General features: G+C 37.7%; 1 protein-coding gene across 12 annotated transcripts in view; it reads right to left on the bottom strand.

Moving 5' to 3' along the window:
• The window catches only part of arap2 (ArfGAP with RhoGAP domain, ankyrin repeat and PH domain 2), a 473,297-nt gene that overhangs the window by 129,279 nt on the left and 328,345 nt on the right, over positions 1 to 15,673 (bottom strand). For all 12 annotated transcript variants that reach the window (XM_069924984.1, XM_069924989.1, XM_069924990.1 and 9 more), the window contains 2 exons: positions 9,861 to 9,963; positions 7,914 to 8,112 (listed from right to left, as the gene is read on the bottom strand). In XM_069924984.1, the coding sequence (XP_069781085.1) occupies positions 7,914 to 8,112; positions 9,861 to 9,963 (302 nt within the window). The remainder of the gene's footprint in view (positions 1 to 7,913; positions 8,113 to 9,860; positions 9,964 to 15,673) is intronic.

The following is a 15,673-nucleotide window of genomic DNA, read 5'->3' as shown; positions in this document are numbered from 1 at the left end:
TGGTCACTTGTGAAATCAGATTGAAGACCAAATCAGCTAATTTTGAGAAGTTACTCAACTTGGCAAGATTCCAATATTAAAATTATTGAATTAATCTACGGCTTAATTTTCAAAATCAATTGGATGGGGAATCATTCAAACAGCAAGACTGTTGTCAAGTCATTTGGTGACAAAATGTATGTCCACAAAATTATCTCCATTTGGGCATCCACAATATTTCACATGCCTTCCTTAACTTCAATGACTTACAATTCCCTGAACTTGTCCACATTATTTTCACCATGGATGTCAATCTCTTAATACCTCTATCCCCCCCTAAATAAGGTCTCAAATCCCTTAGTTTCTTTCTTAACAAGAGACCTAACCAGTCACCCTCCACCACCACCACCCTCCTCCACCTGGCAGAACTTGTTCTCACCCTTAATAACTTCTCCTTTGAGTCATCCCACTTTCTCTAAAGGAGAGAGTGTCGCTGGAGATGGACCAAGTGCTTTTGAGGTTGGGGTAAATGTTAGCAACAAAGTGAATAAAGTTGAGTAGCTACGGGTACCCGCATGTGTCCCAGCTATGCCTGCCTGTTTGTCGGCTTTGTGGAGCAATCCATGTTTCAAGTCCACACAGGTAAGTCCACTCAACTGTTCCTCAACTATATTAACGAGTATATCAGTGCTGCCTCATGCATTCAGTTTGCTGCCAACTTTTACCCTAACCTCAAATTCAATTCGTCCATCTCAGGAGACAAGCTTTCTACAGACATTTTTTTTAAACAAACCCACTAACTCCCATAATTACCTCAAACTACACTTCGTCACACCCAGATGCCTGCAAGGATTCTATTCCTTTCTCGCAATTTCTCCGACTTCGTCAAATCTGTACCCAAGATGAAGTCTTCCAGTCTGCATCTTCCTTCTTCTAAAAATTTGGCTTCCCCTCCACCACTATCACCTCAACACTTAACTGCATCTCCTCCATTCCCCTCTCATTTGTCTTAGCCCCCTCTACATCCATATGCAACAAAAAGAGGATTACATTATCCTCCTCTATCATTCTTCCAGCCTCTACCATCTATAACCCGACCCCACCACCGAACACATCTTCCCCTGTCCACCTTCCATAGTGACCATTCCCTCCATTATTCTCTTGTGCACTCACCCCTTCCTATTAATCATCCCATTGGCACTTTCTATGTGGTCGTAGGAAGTGCCACACATGCCCACACCACCTTCCTCACCACCATTTGGGTCCCTAAAAAAAGTCCTTCCAAGTGAAATAACACTTTATGTGTATGTGTGGAAGTCATCTACTATATCCAGTGCTCTTGTTGTGGCTTTTTCTACATCACAGAGATTGGGTGAGAGAGGGAGTCACATGATGGAGTAGTGACCGGTAAGAAAATACCAGCCCTCTCCAGAAAAGAAAAAAAAAGTAAAGAAAAAGCAAAGCCACAGAGACACAAACCACAACAAATAAAAAATAAAGGTGTGGAGAAAATGGCACCACAGAAAGAAAAACCAAAAACAACGAGAAGAAGGAAAGACGTCGGAAGAGAAAGGTGAAGGCCTTACCTGTACGAAGAGGCCCGCCGTGGAGAGAGAAACCCACTCCCTGAGGTCAGTGGAAACCCCGAGCGCAGGACTACAAAGATGGCTCACGGAGCCAAACAGAAGTGCGCAACCGCGCATGCGTGAATCCTCGCACATATACGATACACACAACAAAAACAACACCGATGGGACAGGGATCAGCTGTGGATCTCCACAGCTTGAACAGACAAGAATGACCCGACAGCAAGGCTCCCAACAGCAAAACACAGAAAATAATGGAAACAAGAAGGTAATCAGAGAAACAGCAAATGACCAGCCCAGAGGAAGACCAACACCAAGACACTATTAACAAAAACAAAAATACCCAGCAAACTGAGATAAACAACCCAACAAGAAAGTCGGAAGAGACAGAGGTAAAGGACACAGATCCTGAAGTGGACTCAGAGGAAGAGAAGGGAGAAAATCAAGCTCTACACAGAGAAATGGAAGATGAAGGGAAGGGACAGTACATGGATAAAAAAATTTTTCAAGAATATATGGAAGCATTTAAAGAATGGCTGACACAAGAATTCAACTTAAGACAGAACAAACTAAAAGAATGGTATTGGCATTAAGGAAAAAGGACAAACAAATTACATATAATCCAACGGAGATCAATGAAAACTTCAGGGAATTCTACGAGCAACTATATCAAACTGAAAACGAAGGGAAAGAAGACAAAATAGATGAATTTCTAACTAAAATTGAACTACCGAAATTGTAAACAGAGGAGCAAAATAAATTAATAAAACCATTTGAAACAGAAGAATTACAGGAGATATTAAAAAAACTACCAAACAATAAAATGCCTGGAGAGGATGGACTCCCATTAGAATTCTATAAAACATTTAAAGTTTATTAATTCCTCCTCTCCTGGAAGTAATGAACCAGATTGAAAAAACACAAAAAATGCCAGATTCATGCAAAACAGCAATAATTATAGTAATACCAAAGACGGGGAAAGACCCACTAACTCGTATAGACCAATATCTCTACTTAACACAGATTATAAAATAATAGCTAAACTATGAGCAAACAGATTGGCCGACTGTGTACCAAAAATATTAAAACTAGATCAAACTGGATTTATTAAAAAAAGACGAACAACGGACAATATCTGTAAGTTCATTAACTTAATCCATGCAGAACAAGGAAACAAGACGCCAACAATGGCAGTAGCTTTCGACGCAGAAAAAGCCTTTGACAGAGTAGAATGGAATTATTTATTCAAAGTACTACAGAAATTCAACCTACCAGAGAAATATATTAATTGGATTAAAGCATTATATAAGGGACCATTGGTGAAGGTGACAATAAATGGATATATATCAAACCAATTTAAATTAAGCAGATCAACAAGGCAGGGATGTCCACTATCTCCCTCACTGTTCGCATTAGCTATAGAACCACTGGCAGAACTGATAAGAACAGAAAATAAAATAAGAGTGATAAAAATAAAAGAGAAGGAATATAAAATCAGTCCATTTGCAGATGACGTCATAGTATACTTAACAGAACCAGAAATATCACTAAAAGAATTACATAAGAAATTGAAGGAATATGGAGAAGTATCAGACTACAAGATCAATGCAAATAAAAGTGAAGAAATGCCAATGAATAATGCGGATTTCACAAAGTTTAAGAAAGAATCACCATTTAGATGGCAAACACAAGCAATTCGATACCTAGGTATACAACTAGATAATAATCTCGGCCATCTCAACAAACTAAATTGTTTTTCGGGAAATAAATTATTATCGTTTGAACAAATGAAGGACAAATATAGTATAACTCACGATACAATGTTTGCATACCACCAACTGAAAACCTACTTGAAGGACAAATTGGGAAACAGTCTGAGGTTACCAGAAGGAAGCATTTTGAATATGTGATTACAGACACAATGATAATTAAAAAATTTATAACAAACATGTACATCAAACTGCAAGAAAATGAGAACGAGGGAAAAAGCTGTAAACCTAAACAAAAATGGGAACAAGATCTAAACATAAAGATAAAGAATGAAACATGGGAAAAGCTATGCTCCAAAACTATGAGAAATAGAATAAACACAAGGTTACAAAGGCTATACATCATGCCCCAAAAGTTAAATAAATGGGACCCAACAGTATCAGACAGATGTTTTTGCTGTAAGAAGGAAACAGGAACAACAATACATTCAATTTGGGCATATGAGAAAGTGGAAAAATTTTGGGAAGATCTAAACCAGATATCAAATAAAATCACAAAAAGCAATACACCAAAAAACCCAGAGATCTTTCCTCTAAGTAATATAAGAAATAAAGAACTTGGACTTGATTTGGATCGAGCACAAAAAAGATTTATTATGATAGCCCTAGCTGTAGCAAAAAAATGTATTATGTCAACCTGGAAATTAGAAGATAACCTGAAAATACAGCAATGGTACATAGAAATAAATAAATGTATTCCATTGGAAAAAATAACATATAATTTAAGAAATAACATCACAGTATTCGAACAAATATGGGAACAATACATGGAACACAATAGAGAAATCCTACCACACCCTCCACCACCTAAAATGACAGAAGGAGAAGACAATGAAATGAACTGACCCAGTATGTAAAAGTAGAAGACACAAATTTCTTGTTTATTTTTATTATGTGATAACATTGTTTAACGGGTATAATGCATCTTATAGATTGAATGTTGATTGAATGGGGAGGGGGGTGAGGGAGGGAGGGAAGGGAGGGGGGAAAAGGGGAGAAAATGGCACTGTGTATATTCAAGAGAAAAATATCTGTATGTATTTTGGTCAGTATGGTTCATAGTGTGAAAAATAATTAAAAAAAAAGATTGTGTGCAGACCTAATTTTCTGTCTTGGCACTCTCCAGCCGGATGGCATTAACGTCAACATCTCCACTTTTTACCAGCCTATTGCCCGGTCTTCATCTCTCTTCTCTATCCCTGTCTTCATTCCTCTCTCTTTACCCTCCTCTTCCCATTCCATTCACAGTTCCTTCCCCCTCCTCTTGTTTGCTGGTGTCCCCTTCCTCCCTTATTCATGTATTACCTCCTCCCTGTGCCCCTGTCCCTCACCATTTTGTCCATGCCTTGAAGGACTCAAGCCTGAAACGATGGTCATGTATCTTTATTTTTGCTCTATAAAATACACAGTTTGAACTGTTGAGTTTCTCCAGCATAGTGTTTTTTTACTTCAACTATAAGCATCTGCAGACTTTTGTGTTTTACCAGTCGATGTTCTTCTTATCTAATGCTGACATAACAGCAGGAAATTGGCAGAAACTGCTCCCCAGTGAATATTATTGTTTGCATGCAAACCTTCTTCATTCATGTTTAGAACCAACTTTTTACAACCAAAAAATAATATGGAGGTGCAAACCTTGAGGTTCCTGGACTCCTGTTATGAAAAGAGACCATTTTTGTTTCTGATCTGATGTGATCAACACATTGAATGCAAGGCTGGTAACATTAAACCCTGGGAAATGGAGCTCAGTTGTTTACATAAGAATTACTTTTCAAGTTTAATTTTATTAAATGGATTAAATTATTGTACTTATGTCCCATGGCCACAATTCATACAAATTCACAACAGTCAGATTTTTTAAGGCAAGATTTCCCTTGAAGCCCGTTGTTTTGTTATCAGAACCCCTTGCCATAGCTTTAAGGGAGTGTAGAGATTTTTCAAGGATTATTTGGAAAGGAGAGAAACACAAATTTTCCTTATATGCAGATGATCTTTTCCTTTTTATTTCAAATCCAGAGGTTTCTAGAACAAAAATATATTATCTGTATTTGCTCATCTGGGTTAGTTTTCAGGCTATAAATTAAATCTGCATAAAGAGTGAAATATTACCCCTAAAGGGGACTTCTGTAAGATATTCCAATTTTCCTTTTAAATTAGTGAATGATCAATTTAGATATCTTGGAATTACTATGACTAAGATTTATAAGAATCTATTGGAGGTTTTTTTTTCTGCAACACTTAATCAAGTTAAAGTATTATCATCAGGATGGTCACCCTTGTCTGTTACCATGATTGGATGCATTAATTCGATTAGAATGAATATATTACTGAAATTTTTACACGTGGTCCCCGACTTAAGACCATAATTGGGACCTACAAATAAGTTATAACACGTAATGTTAGTAAGTCAGGTTCGCTCACCACTCACGATTAAACGAGACCATAAATAATTTAAAAAAAGATCTTTAACAAACAAATCTTTAATGAAGAATGTAAACATATGTACAGTGCAGTACCTTCAATAAAGATACTCCCCAATCCCCACAGGAACTTCTGGTATATAATAGTCATTAGGCTCGGGTGTTGGGCTGACATGGGGAGTGTGGATTTTAGCGGGGACCACTGACTACAGTGCTTTCAATACAAAATGTACTTGTACAGTACTTTTAATAGAGATATTTTTAAAAATTCAGTTGTATGTGTGGGTGGACGTAACTTGCGTAGGCCATAAGAGCCTGTTACTATCTAATTAAAAAAAAATAAAATTCAACCTGACACTTCCATGAAAAGACTTATTTGTCAAACATCAGGAAAATACCTTGTAATTGTTGTAAAACCAATCATTAACTAGATTTTATAATTAATGTACAGGGAGTCCCTGAGTTAAAAAGGAGTTCCAATTACCCAAGTCTGTCTTTAATTCAGATTCGTATGCAAGTCGGAACAGGTACATACGGTTCTTATTTAGCATCAGTTAGTCAAATGTTTATCTTAGTATATATTTTACCTTTATATGCATGTAAAACACTTCCCAATACACTAAAACATCTTAAACATTATAATACAGTACATAATAATAAAAGTAACTACTTACGGTCATCAGATCATGATTAAAAGTTAACACTCACAGGAAACGATGATGGAAAAATGTACACTCTCTCACAATTCTGGGCAATGGCAGTGCCCCCGACCCCACAGCTCTCCTGTATCTCTGCTCCTTCTGATCTGCGCCCAGCTCCATCATTCGCACCCTTTCACTCTTTCCCTCCCCCCCCTCGCTCGCTCACTCACTCCCTCCCTCCCCGTTGGGTGACGGCAGCATTGCGCATGAGTATCCTACAGCATACTCTCTCTTGACGCTGGGTGATGGCAGCATCACATGAGAAATTCCTACAGCATAACCACTCTCAAACCGGAAGTTCGTGGCATTTTACTTCCGGTCGACTTCTCTGCACGAAAAATGACAAGGTGTTCATAAATCGGGCGTTTTTAACCCAGACTGGTCAGCATTGGCTACAAAGTAATTTAGGCATCCTGAGGAAAAATAAATGCCTAGAAAATGCAAGTTTTACCTTCTGTAAGAACAGCAGCATTCTGACAAACAGTGAGAAAGTCGTGTCTATTCACATTTAAAAATCCATAAGCAGTAAAGAAGGTGATGGAGCAACTCAAATTCTGAAATGGCAACGACAATTCAGTTCACCTTGTATTTAGCACGTAGGATACTTTGAACTCTCAGTGCAGAATCTTTTTTTAAAATTAACTCAAATATTCAATTTTAATGTTACATACATTTTAAAAAGGATTAAACATTGTGAATCAAAATGATTTAGCCAAATCTGAAGAATAATGCATTATAATGTTTTGTAAGATGATTAAATATCACTGGAGAGACTTTTAAAGTCCTAACTGGTACTTTTGGTTCATATAAAGTGGATGTTCATTCCAGACCTCCTCTGTGCACTGATATGACATTATGATTTACCGCAGTATTATAAAAATAGATTTCTAAAAATTGCTGCCCCTGAAGTATGAATAGATATTATTAGGAAGAACATAATATTTTAGGATCACTTTACTCACTGACCACATCAAAGAGGCTCTGAATTAGAGCTCTCTTTTTTTTTCAATAAATGCTGATCAGCTTTATTTGTGTTCAGAGTAGAGAAAATTGGATTATTCCCCTTCAAATGGAGCTGGTTAAGAGAAAGAATGGAGGGGTCTTGATGAAACATTCAGGGAGACATTATTGCCTCCTTGAGGCAAGTAGGTCAGTAACTGGAAGACAAAGATTTAAGATAATTGGGAAAAGAACAAATAGGATAAGGTTAAGTTTCTTTTCTAAAATCCAGCATCTTCCCATTTTTTGGAATTAACCTCATGCAGGATTCAATAGGTACTTTCTAAAGACAATGTATTTGGAAACAAAAAGACAATCAAGGTCACTGGGAATGATCAAGATAGTGGAATTAATTGGCTGCTTCAACCAAAATATGAATATAAATTCAATGGGATGGTGCCCCTCTTTTGTTATGTATTACACTATGTCTTTAGTGAACGCAATGTAGCAAAGTCTTACTAAGTTCTTGCAGTTTCTTTAGGTGAACTGAGTCCTCTTCAGCCACATCTTGTTCAGGACAGAAACAGAGTTGTGATTTCTCCAATGCAAACCAGCCTGCTCTCCAGTTTTCGAGATTATGCACATCCTTGTAAAAGAGTCGACCAATCAGTTCATAATCTCTTTTGGTCAGGATTTCAGCCATCTCAGGAATGAAACACTAGAATATATAAGTCAATGGTAAAACCTCATGAATTTTTTTTGTACTTAAAAAATTAAATAAAAAAAATCACTTAAACATTAATAAAAAAGATCAGCTAATTATCCCACATTTCTAATTAAGGAAACTACCTCAAACATTTTCAAGAAAAACATTTCACATATTGGATATGGAAGACATATTCATGGTTGCTCTACATTCAATTACATGGCATACAGTGCAACATTGAAAGAAAAGATTCGATCTTTCATTTCTTTCTCATGCCATTGCAAATCATTAGATGCCAGATTCACTGAGGCCTCCCAAATATTGTTCATGATTTTCAAAGGTACTTGATAATGATGAGTTTATTGTTATATTCATTGTACAATGTCCACATGCACTGAAATTCTTACTTGCTGCAGCTGAACATGTATTTGTGAAGAAAATCTCTATAGTAAACTAACTGAATTAAATAAAAGGTACAATAAATAAAGGTCCTAAACATTCTCAGTAATGCTAGTGGAAAAGAAGAGCTTTCAATAGTTCAGTCCGTTCTTTTGGGTGCAGTCCATGATTAGTTTACCAAGTGAAGATTCAAGAGTCTGATAGCTGTTGGAAAGAAAATGTTTTGGAGCCTAGAGGTGCTAGTTTTCAGACTTCTGTGCCTGATGCCCGAAGGCAGCAATGAGAAGAGGTTTGTGGGCATGATGGTGGGTGGCGGGGGTCACTTATGATGTTGACTGCCTCCTTGAGGCAGCAATTCACAGCAATGGATGGGAGGTCAGAGCCTGTGATGGACCTGGTTATGACTGCATTCCCGGGCACTTGAATGGCCAGACCAGGTGGTGATGCAACCAGACAGTATATTTTCCACAGTGCACCCTTTGAACTTTGATAGAGTTTGCATGATATTTCATGCCTTTGGTGCAACCAGAAAATCTTGCATATTTCTTTTCTGATTACAACAAATGAAAAACCTCTGAGAGTTGGCTATCAGTTGTCCTATTATGGGTGTCAAATAGTGTCAAACAGTATAAGTGGTATTAGCATAACATTTTCTATTGTAGTCTAAAAGTACTATTGACAATATAAGCAGACACATACTTCATGTGATTTTCTTATGTTTTCTCATTTTATTGCAAACTTCAATGCATTATAATACATTTACTATTTTGACAGAGGACTAATATTAATTAAAGGTAATGAATGCTGCTTAATTATTGAGTTAAGATCACAACATTTTTTTAATGTTGGAGAATCACGTTACTTCCCTTTTTTCTTTTATATCCTAACTTTGAGACAAATTCCATCATCTTGCAGTGCTCCAGGTATCGATGCATTTGGTGAATGATGTACCCTTGTCAAAACACATTTCGCACATTGAAATGTCAGGCAGCCCAGGGGCTTAAATTTTTTTTGATTTCTGAATTTTAACGGAGAACTTACTGCTGTATTAGTGAGATCCCACAAAATCAAGTTAGGAAAGTCAGAATGCCATACAGCTTCTCTACATTCTTGCTAAATTTCATTACATGGATTATAACATGATTGATATAGGGTTGATGTAATTCATTTTACATAATATTCAATATAAAGAATTATGCCAATGAGCAAGTGCGTGGCTGTGTCTAAATGTGCCTTTGTGTGCAGTACAAAGACACTATTTGAAACTAAAAGATGTTTAAAGAAACAATGTTAATATCCCTGGTATCAAAAATCCTTTAGTACATCTTCAATATTAAAAATATATTTTAGTTTTTTTTTACCTTTGTTATTGCCCTAGTCCAGTCTTTTAAAATTTCGACATTATCAGTTCCAAAGGAGAAGATATGTTCTGACAGCAAATACATCTCAAAGGTGTAGCTTACCCTGAAGCAAACAAGAAGAATGAACAGCATTAAATTCCTCCAATAATAAAAACCATAAGAAACTTGACAATCCTTAATATTTCTAGCCAAAAGGAAACATTCGACAATTGTCATGCACTGGATTTTACATAGACTGAAGAAAATCTTCATCAAATAACCATCTACATGTACTACTTATTAAACCTTATACCAAATGACCTTTAGATAACTTCTGCAGTTTTAATTATCTCTCCCCTTCCCAACATAAGACTCCAAAATTAAGCCCAAATTGCAACATATCTTGCAGGAAAATGTTGAATGTTTATATACGTGAGGAATCAGCCTTGCATTCGATGAACGAACATTGCATTCAGCATAGTGTGTACAACATAAATTACATCTCATTTGATATCTTTGGTGGTGTCATTGTTCGATACACATTCACCACAAACAGTACTGTAATCATAGATACTTAAATACATTTCCACAGTGAGGGAGGGAGAAAGAAAAGTACAGATAAGTGCAGGAAACAATATTTAAATTCTAAAAGAGATTTAACTTTTCTGTTAATAGTAAAAATTTACGCACAGTATCACATGGATGCCTCAGTGATGCTATTGTTACATTCATTCACAAACTACAAAACCCCTTGCTGTTATTGGCATTTTTGTTAGAGTAGTCAAAATCTAAGCCAATTCAGATGGAAGCCATTACAGTTGATTTAGTACTCCAGAACCAATATAGCTACTTCTAAATAATTAGGTAATATCCCACAATCTAAATGCCCAAACCTTCACTGAGGTCAAAAACACATTAAAAAAAAGAGGGTTGGTGAGGTTGGCATAGCAAAGTCTTAATCACAATACCTGAGTGTTTACTTACAATGAAATAAATAAGGTACTCCCGTCGATGTCAGAAATTGAAGGAATATCTTCAACTGATTAACGGAGCTGAAAATATGTCATATAATTTGTTTCTGATTGCCTGTAGGACTGAGAGCTTTGGGTCACATCCATTCTTCTCACAGCAAGACATCGAATACTCTATCCAATTTCTACAGGTGTACTGTAGAAAGTGTACTGACTAGTTGTGACATAGCTTAGTTTAGAAACTTGAGTGCCCAGGAATGCAGAAGGCTGCAGAGAGCGGCAAACCTGGTCTATTAAGGGCACTGAAAAGATTTACGTGAGACGCAGCCTCAAGAAGGCATCCAACATCATAAAGGAAAACCATCACCCTGGTCACAACCTCTTCTTGCTGTAACCTTCAGGTAAAAGGACAGAAGAACAAACCACCACCCCCCCCACCACCAACATCTCTCAGATTCTTACACCATCTTGTATTACCTAAACTACTCTGAGACCACCAAAAAATCTGTCTACATTACACTATTTTCCGTGCTCTAACTGCAGCTGTGACTATCCATTCGTAGTTATCATCTTTTTCCATCTTGGTATAATGAGGTGACTTTTTTAACATTTGTAGTTGGTGTATATTTGTTTGGTTGCAGTAACTAAGAATTTTGGTGCATCTGTACATTCGCGCTACGCGAGCGTGGAGAAGAATGACATTGAGGCTGGTTTACTGCACTTGGCCCTAGGTGAAGACGTCAGGGCACCGTGTCATCGGAGCACCGGCATGGGATTGGCCAGCATTCCCACCACAGTCTACTGTTTTCCCGCTGTGCAGGAGGTCATCTGGGACGATGGCCGAAGTCATCCCCAGGTCCGCGCAGACGCTAGTCATTTTGTGGGCTGGTCTGCGTCTCCATTTGGAGGCCGCTACACATTGACAATAAATTCTCATCATCATTATCAACAGCTCTGAGCAAAAATAATTTTACTGCAGATGTCTCAGAAAAGCCAAGTGCTTACATTTATTTAAAAAAAATATTCAATAGTTTAGCCATATGTGGTGCAAGAATATCAGCATCTTCTCTTCTGGTCCATTCATCTTACATAACACAAATTGCATGCAAAATCTAAGAGAGTGATGTCCAAAACTAGAGATTTCACTAAAGTAATAGGGCAAAGCACTTCTTTGTGAGAAAGAGGAGATAAAGCACAGTGATGGAATTGGAATAATAAAAGATGGCCTCTGTCATTAAATGTTTTCCAAATTTGAGGTGGTGCACGTTCATTAAAAGAAAATTGGACAGTGAATGGAATAGCTGAATAAGCTGAACCTGAAATAAAACATAAAGAAAATCAAAGGAATAAGATTGATAGAGGTTATGAAAAGTATTACTGTATATCATGTGGTTTACACACTAAATAGAGGATAGAAATACATTGAAAACCAGGCTTAAAAGACTAAAAGTTATTTTTATCAGAAAGAGGAGCAGATAATTCAATAGATATTTCATGCTATTAAGTAATAAGGACATTTGGAACGATGGTCACACAAGAATGAGTACTGCTCCAATGCTCATTTGGAGGATAAACATTAGCATTGATTTGTTGGCCACAGCAGCCTGCTTTCATATCGTAGAAACACCATGCTGGAGAAACTCAGCAGGTCGAGCAATGTCCTTTACCTGCCAGACATTTCAGGCTTGAGCTCTTCATCAAGCTATAGGAAAAATATCAGCAGGTATCCAAGCAAAAGAATGGGGGGAGGTAGGGCTGGTCACAGGGAGTGATAGGTAGAGAAGAGAGGGAGGGGACAGCAACGATCAAGGGGAGGAGGGATGGCTGAGTGAAGGGGGGAGGAGGGATGGCTGAGTGAAGGGGGGAGGAGGGATGGCTGAGTGAAGGGAAGGAGGAGAACCAGGAAGGGTAAGGGAAGGAGGGAGGGGGCAGAGCAGGTTAGTAGAAACCAGTAAATTAGATATTAATGCCATCTGGCTGGAGAATGCTCAAAATCTGATGAAAAATCAGGTGTTCCTCCAATTTGCAGGTGGTCTTGGTGGGACAGTACTTTTGGCTACTGTGAGGTCTCTGCTACTGATGCAGATGTAGCGAAGGTGCTCAGTGAAGCGATCTCCCAATCTGTTCTGAGTCTCTTTGATAATAGAGAAGGCCACAAAGGGAGAACAGCAAGTAGTAAATCCATCCTGTGGATACAGAAGGGAGATGTTGCTTCACTTGAAAGGCATGTTTGGGACCCTAGACCATAGGTTCTGTGGCCACAGGGGAAGGTGCTTGGGAGGGGACAATAGGTGGGGAGGGATGAGTGCACGAGGGAGTGGTCCCTAAAAAAGACAGAGAGGGGAAGATGTGTCTGGTAGTGAGATCCTGTTATAGGTGTCAGAAATTCTGGAGGATAAAATGTGTTGGATGTGGAGGCTGGTGGGGTGGTAGGTGATTCTATGTTTAAAGCGTCTGGGGGCAGAGGGGCCAGGGAAGATGAACGAGAAATGGAGGAAAGGTGGGTGAGGGCTGAGTTGATGGTGGTGAAGGGGAAGCCACGTTTATGAAAGACGACAGACATTTTGGAAGATCTGGACTTGAAGACCTCATCTTGGGAACAGATGCAGCAGAGCAGAAACAGAGAAATTGAGAGAGGGGCGAGAATCCTTGCAGGGGACAGGGTGTGAGGATGTGTAGTCAAGGTTGTTGTGGGAGTTAGAGGTTTGTAATACAGTACATGTTGGTGGAAAGCTTGTCTCCCGAGATGGACAGAGAGATCCAGGAAAGGCAACCACTCTCTGACAAAACTCTCCCCTTCCTGGATCTTCCTGTCTCCATCTTGGAATCACTGAATGCATTAATTATTTCACTGTGATTTATCTATTTCTCATCTTTTGTCTTCAAGGCCTTTTGTCATGAATATTTTGGCTACCCCTCACACTCAAGAGTAATAGCACAAATTATAGGTGCTGTAAGAAGGTTTAGAACACAAGAAATAGAAGCAGGAGTCGGCCATCCAGTCCATCGAGCCTGCTCTGCCATTCAATAAGATCATGGCTGATTTGATCACTGACTCAACCCCACCTATCAGCCTTTTCCCCATATCCCTTCATCCTTTTTTTTAAAAATGTAAAAAACCTAATTAACTATTTGCAACATCGATGAATGAAGTCATGAATATTAAAATAATTTTGTGCATTATTGACTAAAAAAATTCTGAATCAATGCAAAACCATCATTGAATCATTGCATGTATTCAGAGAGCATTTCATTATAACCTTGAAACAACATTTTTTTTTAACCCCTGTTTAATGTGTGCTCATGGACAATGATTCAAAATAAGAATCCTAGAGTGGTCAATCTGATTGATGATTTTGAGAAAGCTAAATGAGAACATCAAAAACAATTTGGGATCCTGAATACCAAATTTGGAAATGACTTCAAGGAATATATTTTTTATCATTGGAGCAAAGACAATGAAGGTTAAACAAAAGGCTCAAAATTATTGGAATCAAAAAAAGCACAAAAACACACATTTGATTGATGGTCAATTAGCTTTGTTCAAGGGAGCTGAATAAATACTGACAAACAATACTGAACGCTTCAAGAATAAGTACATGGTTGAAATAGAACAAAGGACAAAATAATAAACTTCAATTTATAATGTGGCTTATCATCTCCTTCAGGATGTCCCAGTGTAGCACTGTCACAAAGGTAAATATGAAGTCAGATCATGCAGACAGTTCCAAAAATAGCAGAAGAGATTAATGATCCATGTAATTTGTTTTTGGTGGAGTTGACTGAGGGAAAATTGTTGGCTAAGAAAATAGTTGAATTCCGTTAATTTATTTGATTGTACCATGGAATCTTTGATAACCAGGTGATTAGTTATGCATAACACCTTAAATATAGCACCTCCAATCAAATTGTATTGTTTGGTTGTATCCATGATACTGCACCAACATTCTCCAGCATGGCTCTAACTCAACCAACAATAATGAGATAACCAGAAGTCAAGGCAAACAGAAAGTCAATAATCAAGCGCCTTTTGGAACTATTTTGGATGACAGAAAATTTTACCAAGTTTTCTTGGAAATTCCTTTAGTAGCACAAATTTATAAATGCACATATTTTAAAGGGGGCTTGGACCTCGGGCTGCACCTAGCAGACACTATCAAAGATAATGGAAAAGCAGCTTCTTGTTTTTTTTTAATTCAAATTATACCCTTTCACAAATAACACATACAAACCAACTGAATAAATGGTGTCAAAATGCTGGATACCATATGTGCCCAGAACTCAGAAGAAAATTGGCTTAAAAGACTAAACAGTGCTCATACATTTTGTGTTTAAAAAAAACATAATTTCTCTGATAAAAGTTATCTATTCTTCTGACCAAACTAAATAACCCAGCATTCAATACAGTGCATTTCAATGCCAACGTATCCTTTCACTCTCTCCCTTTTTGCATCCAGCAAGCTCACTTTCTAACCTAACTTTTGAATCTCCTTGGAAACCTTTTTATTGCATCATTTTCTGTGCCTCAATATTCATTTGATAACTGGCAACAACAATTATTCATTGAATGCTCAGTGGTAATGGAATTAGAGGAGTGCATGTGACAGAAATGAGGCCATTCACCCCTTTGCGTCTCCGCTGGCCAATAAATTCTTACATCAGTTAATCCCACTTCCTTGACTGCAAAGTTATGATTTCTCAAGTGCTCATCTGCATTCTTTTTAAAACATAGTTTTATAGAGACTCTGCCTCTATAACTTTTTCAGGCACTAATCTTCAAATTGTCTCCACTCTTGGGGTGTAAAAAAATACTTAAATCCTTTCTAATTTTTTTTATCTGTGACTTATCAATCAAATCTGTGT

Source organism: Narcine bancroftii, chromosome 3, assembly GCF_036971445.1.
Source record: "Narcine bancroftii isolate sNarBan1 chromosome 3, sNarBan1.hap1, whole genome shotgun sequence".
Classification (NCBI taxonomy): domain Eukaryota; kingdom Metazoa; phylum Chordata; class Chondrichthyes; order Torpediniformes; family Narcinidae; genus Narcine; species Narcine bancroftii.
This window is presented reverse-complemented; position numbering and strand designations above follow the sequence as displayed.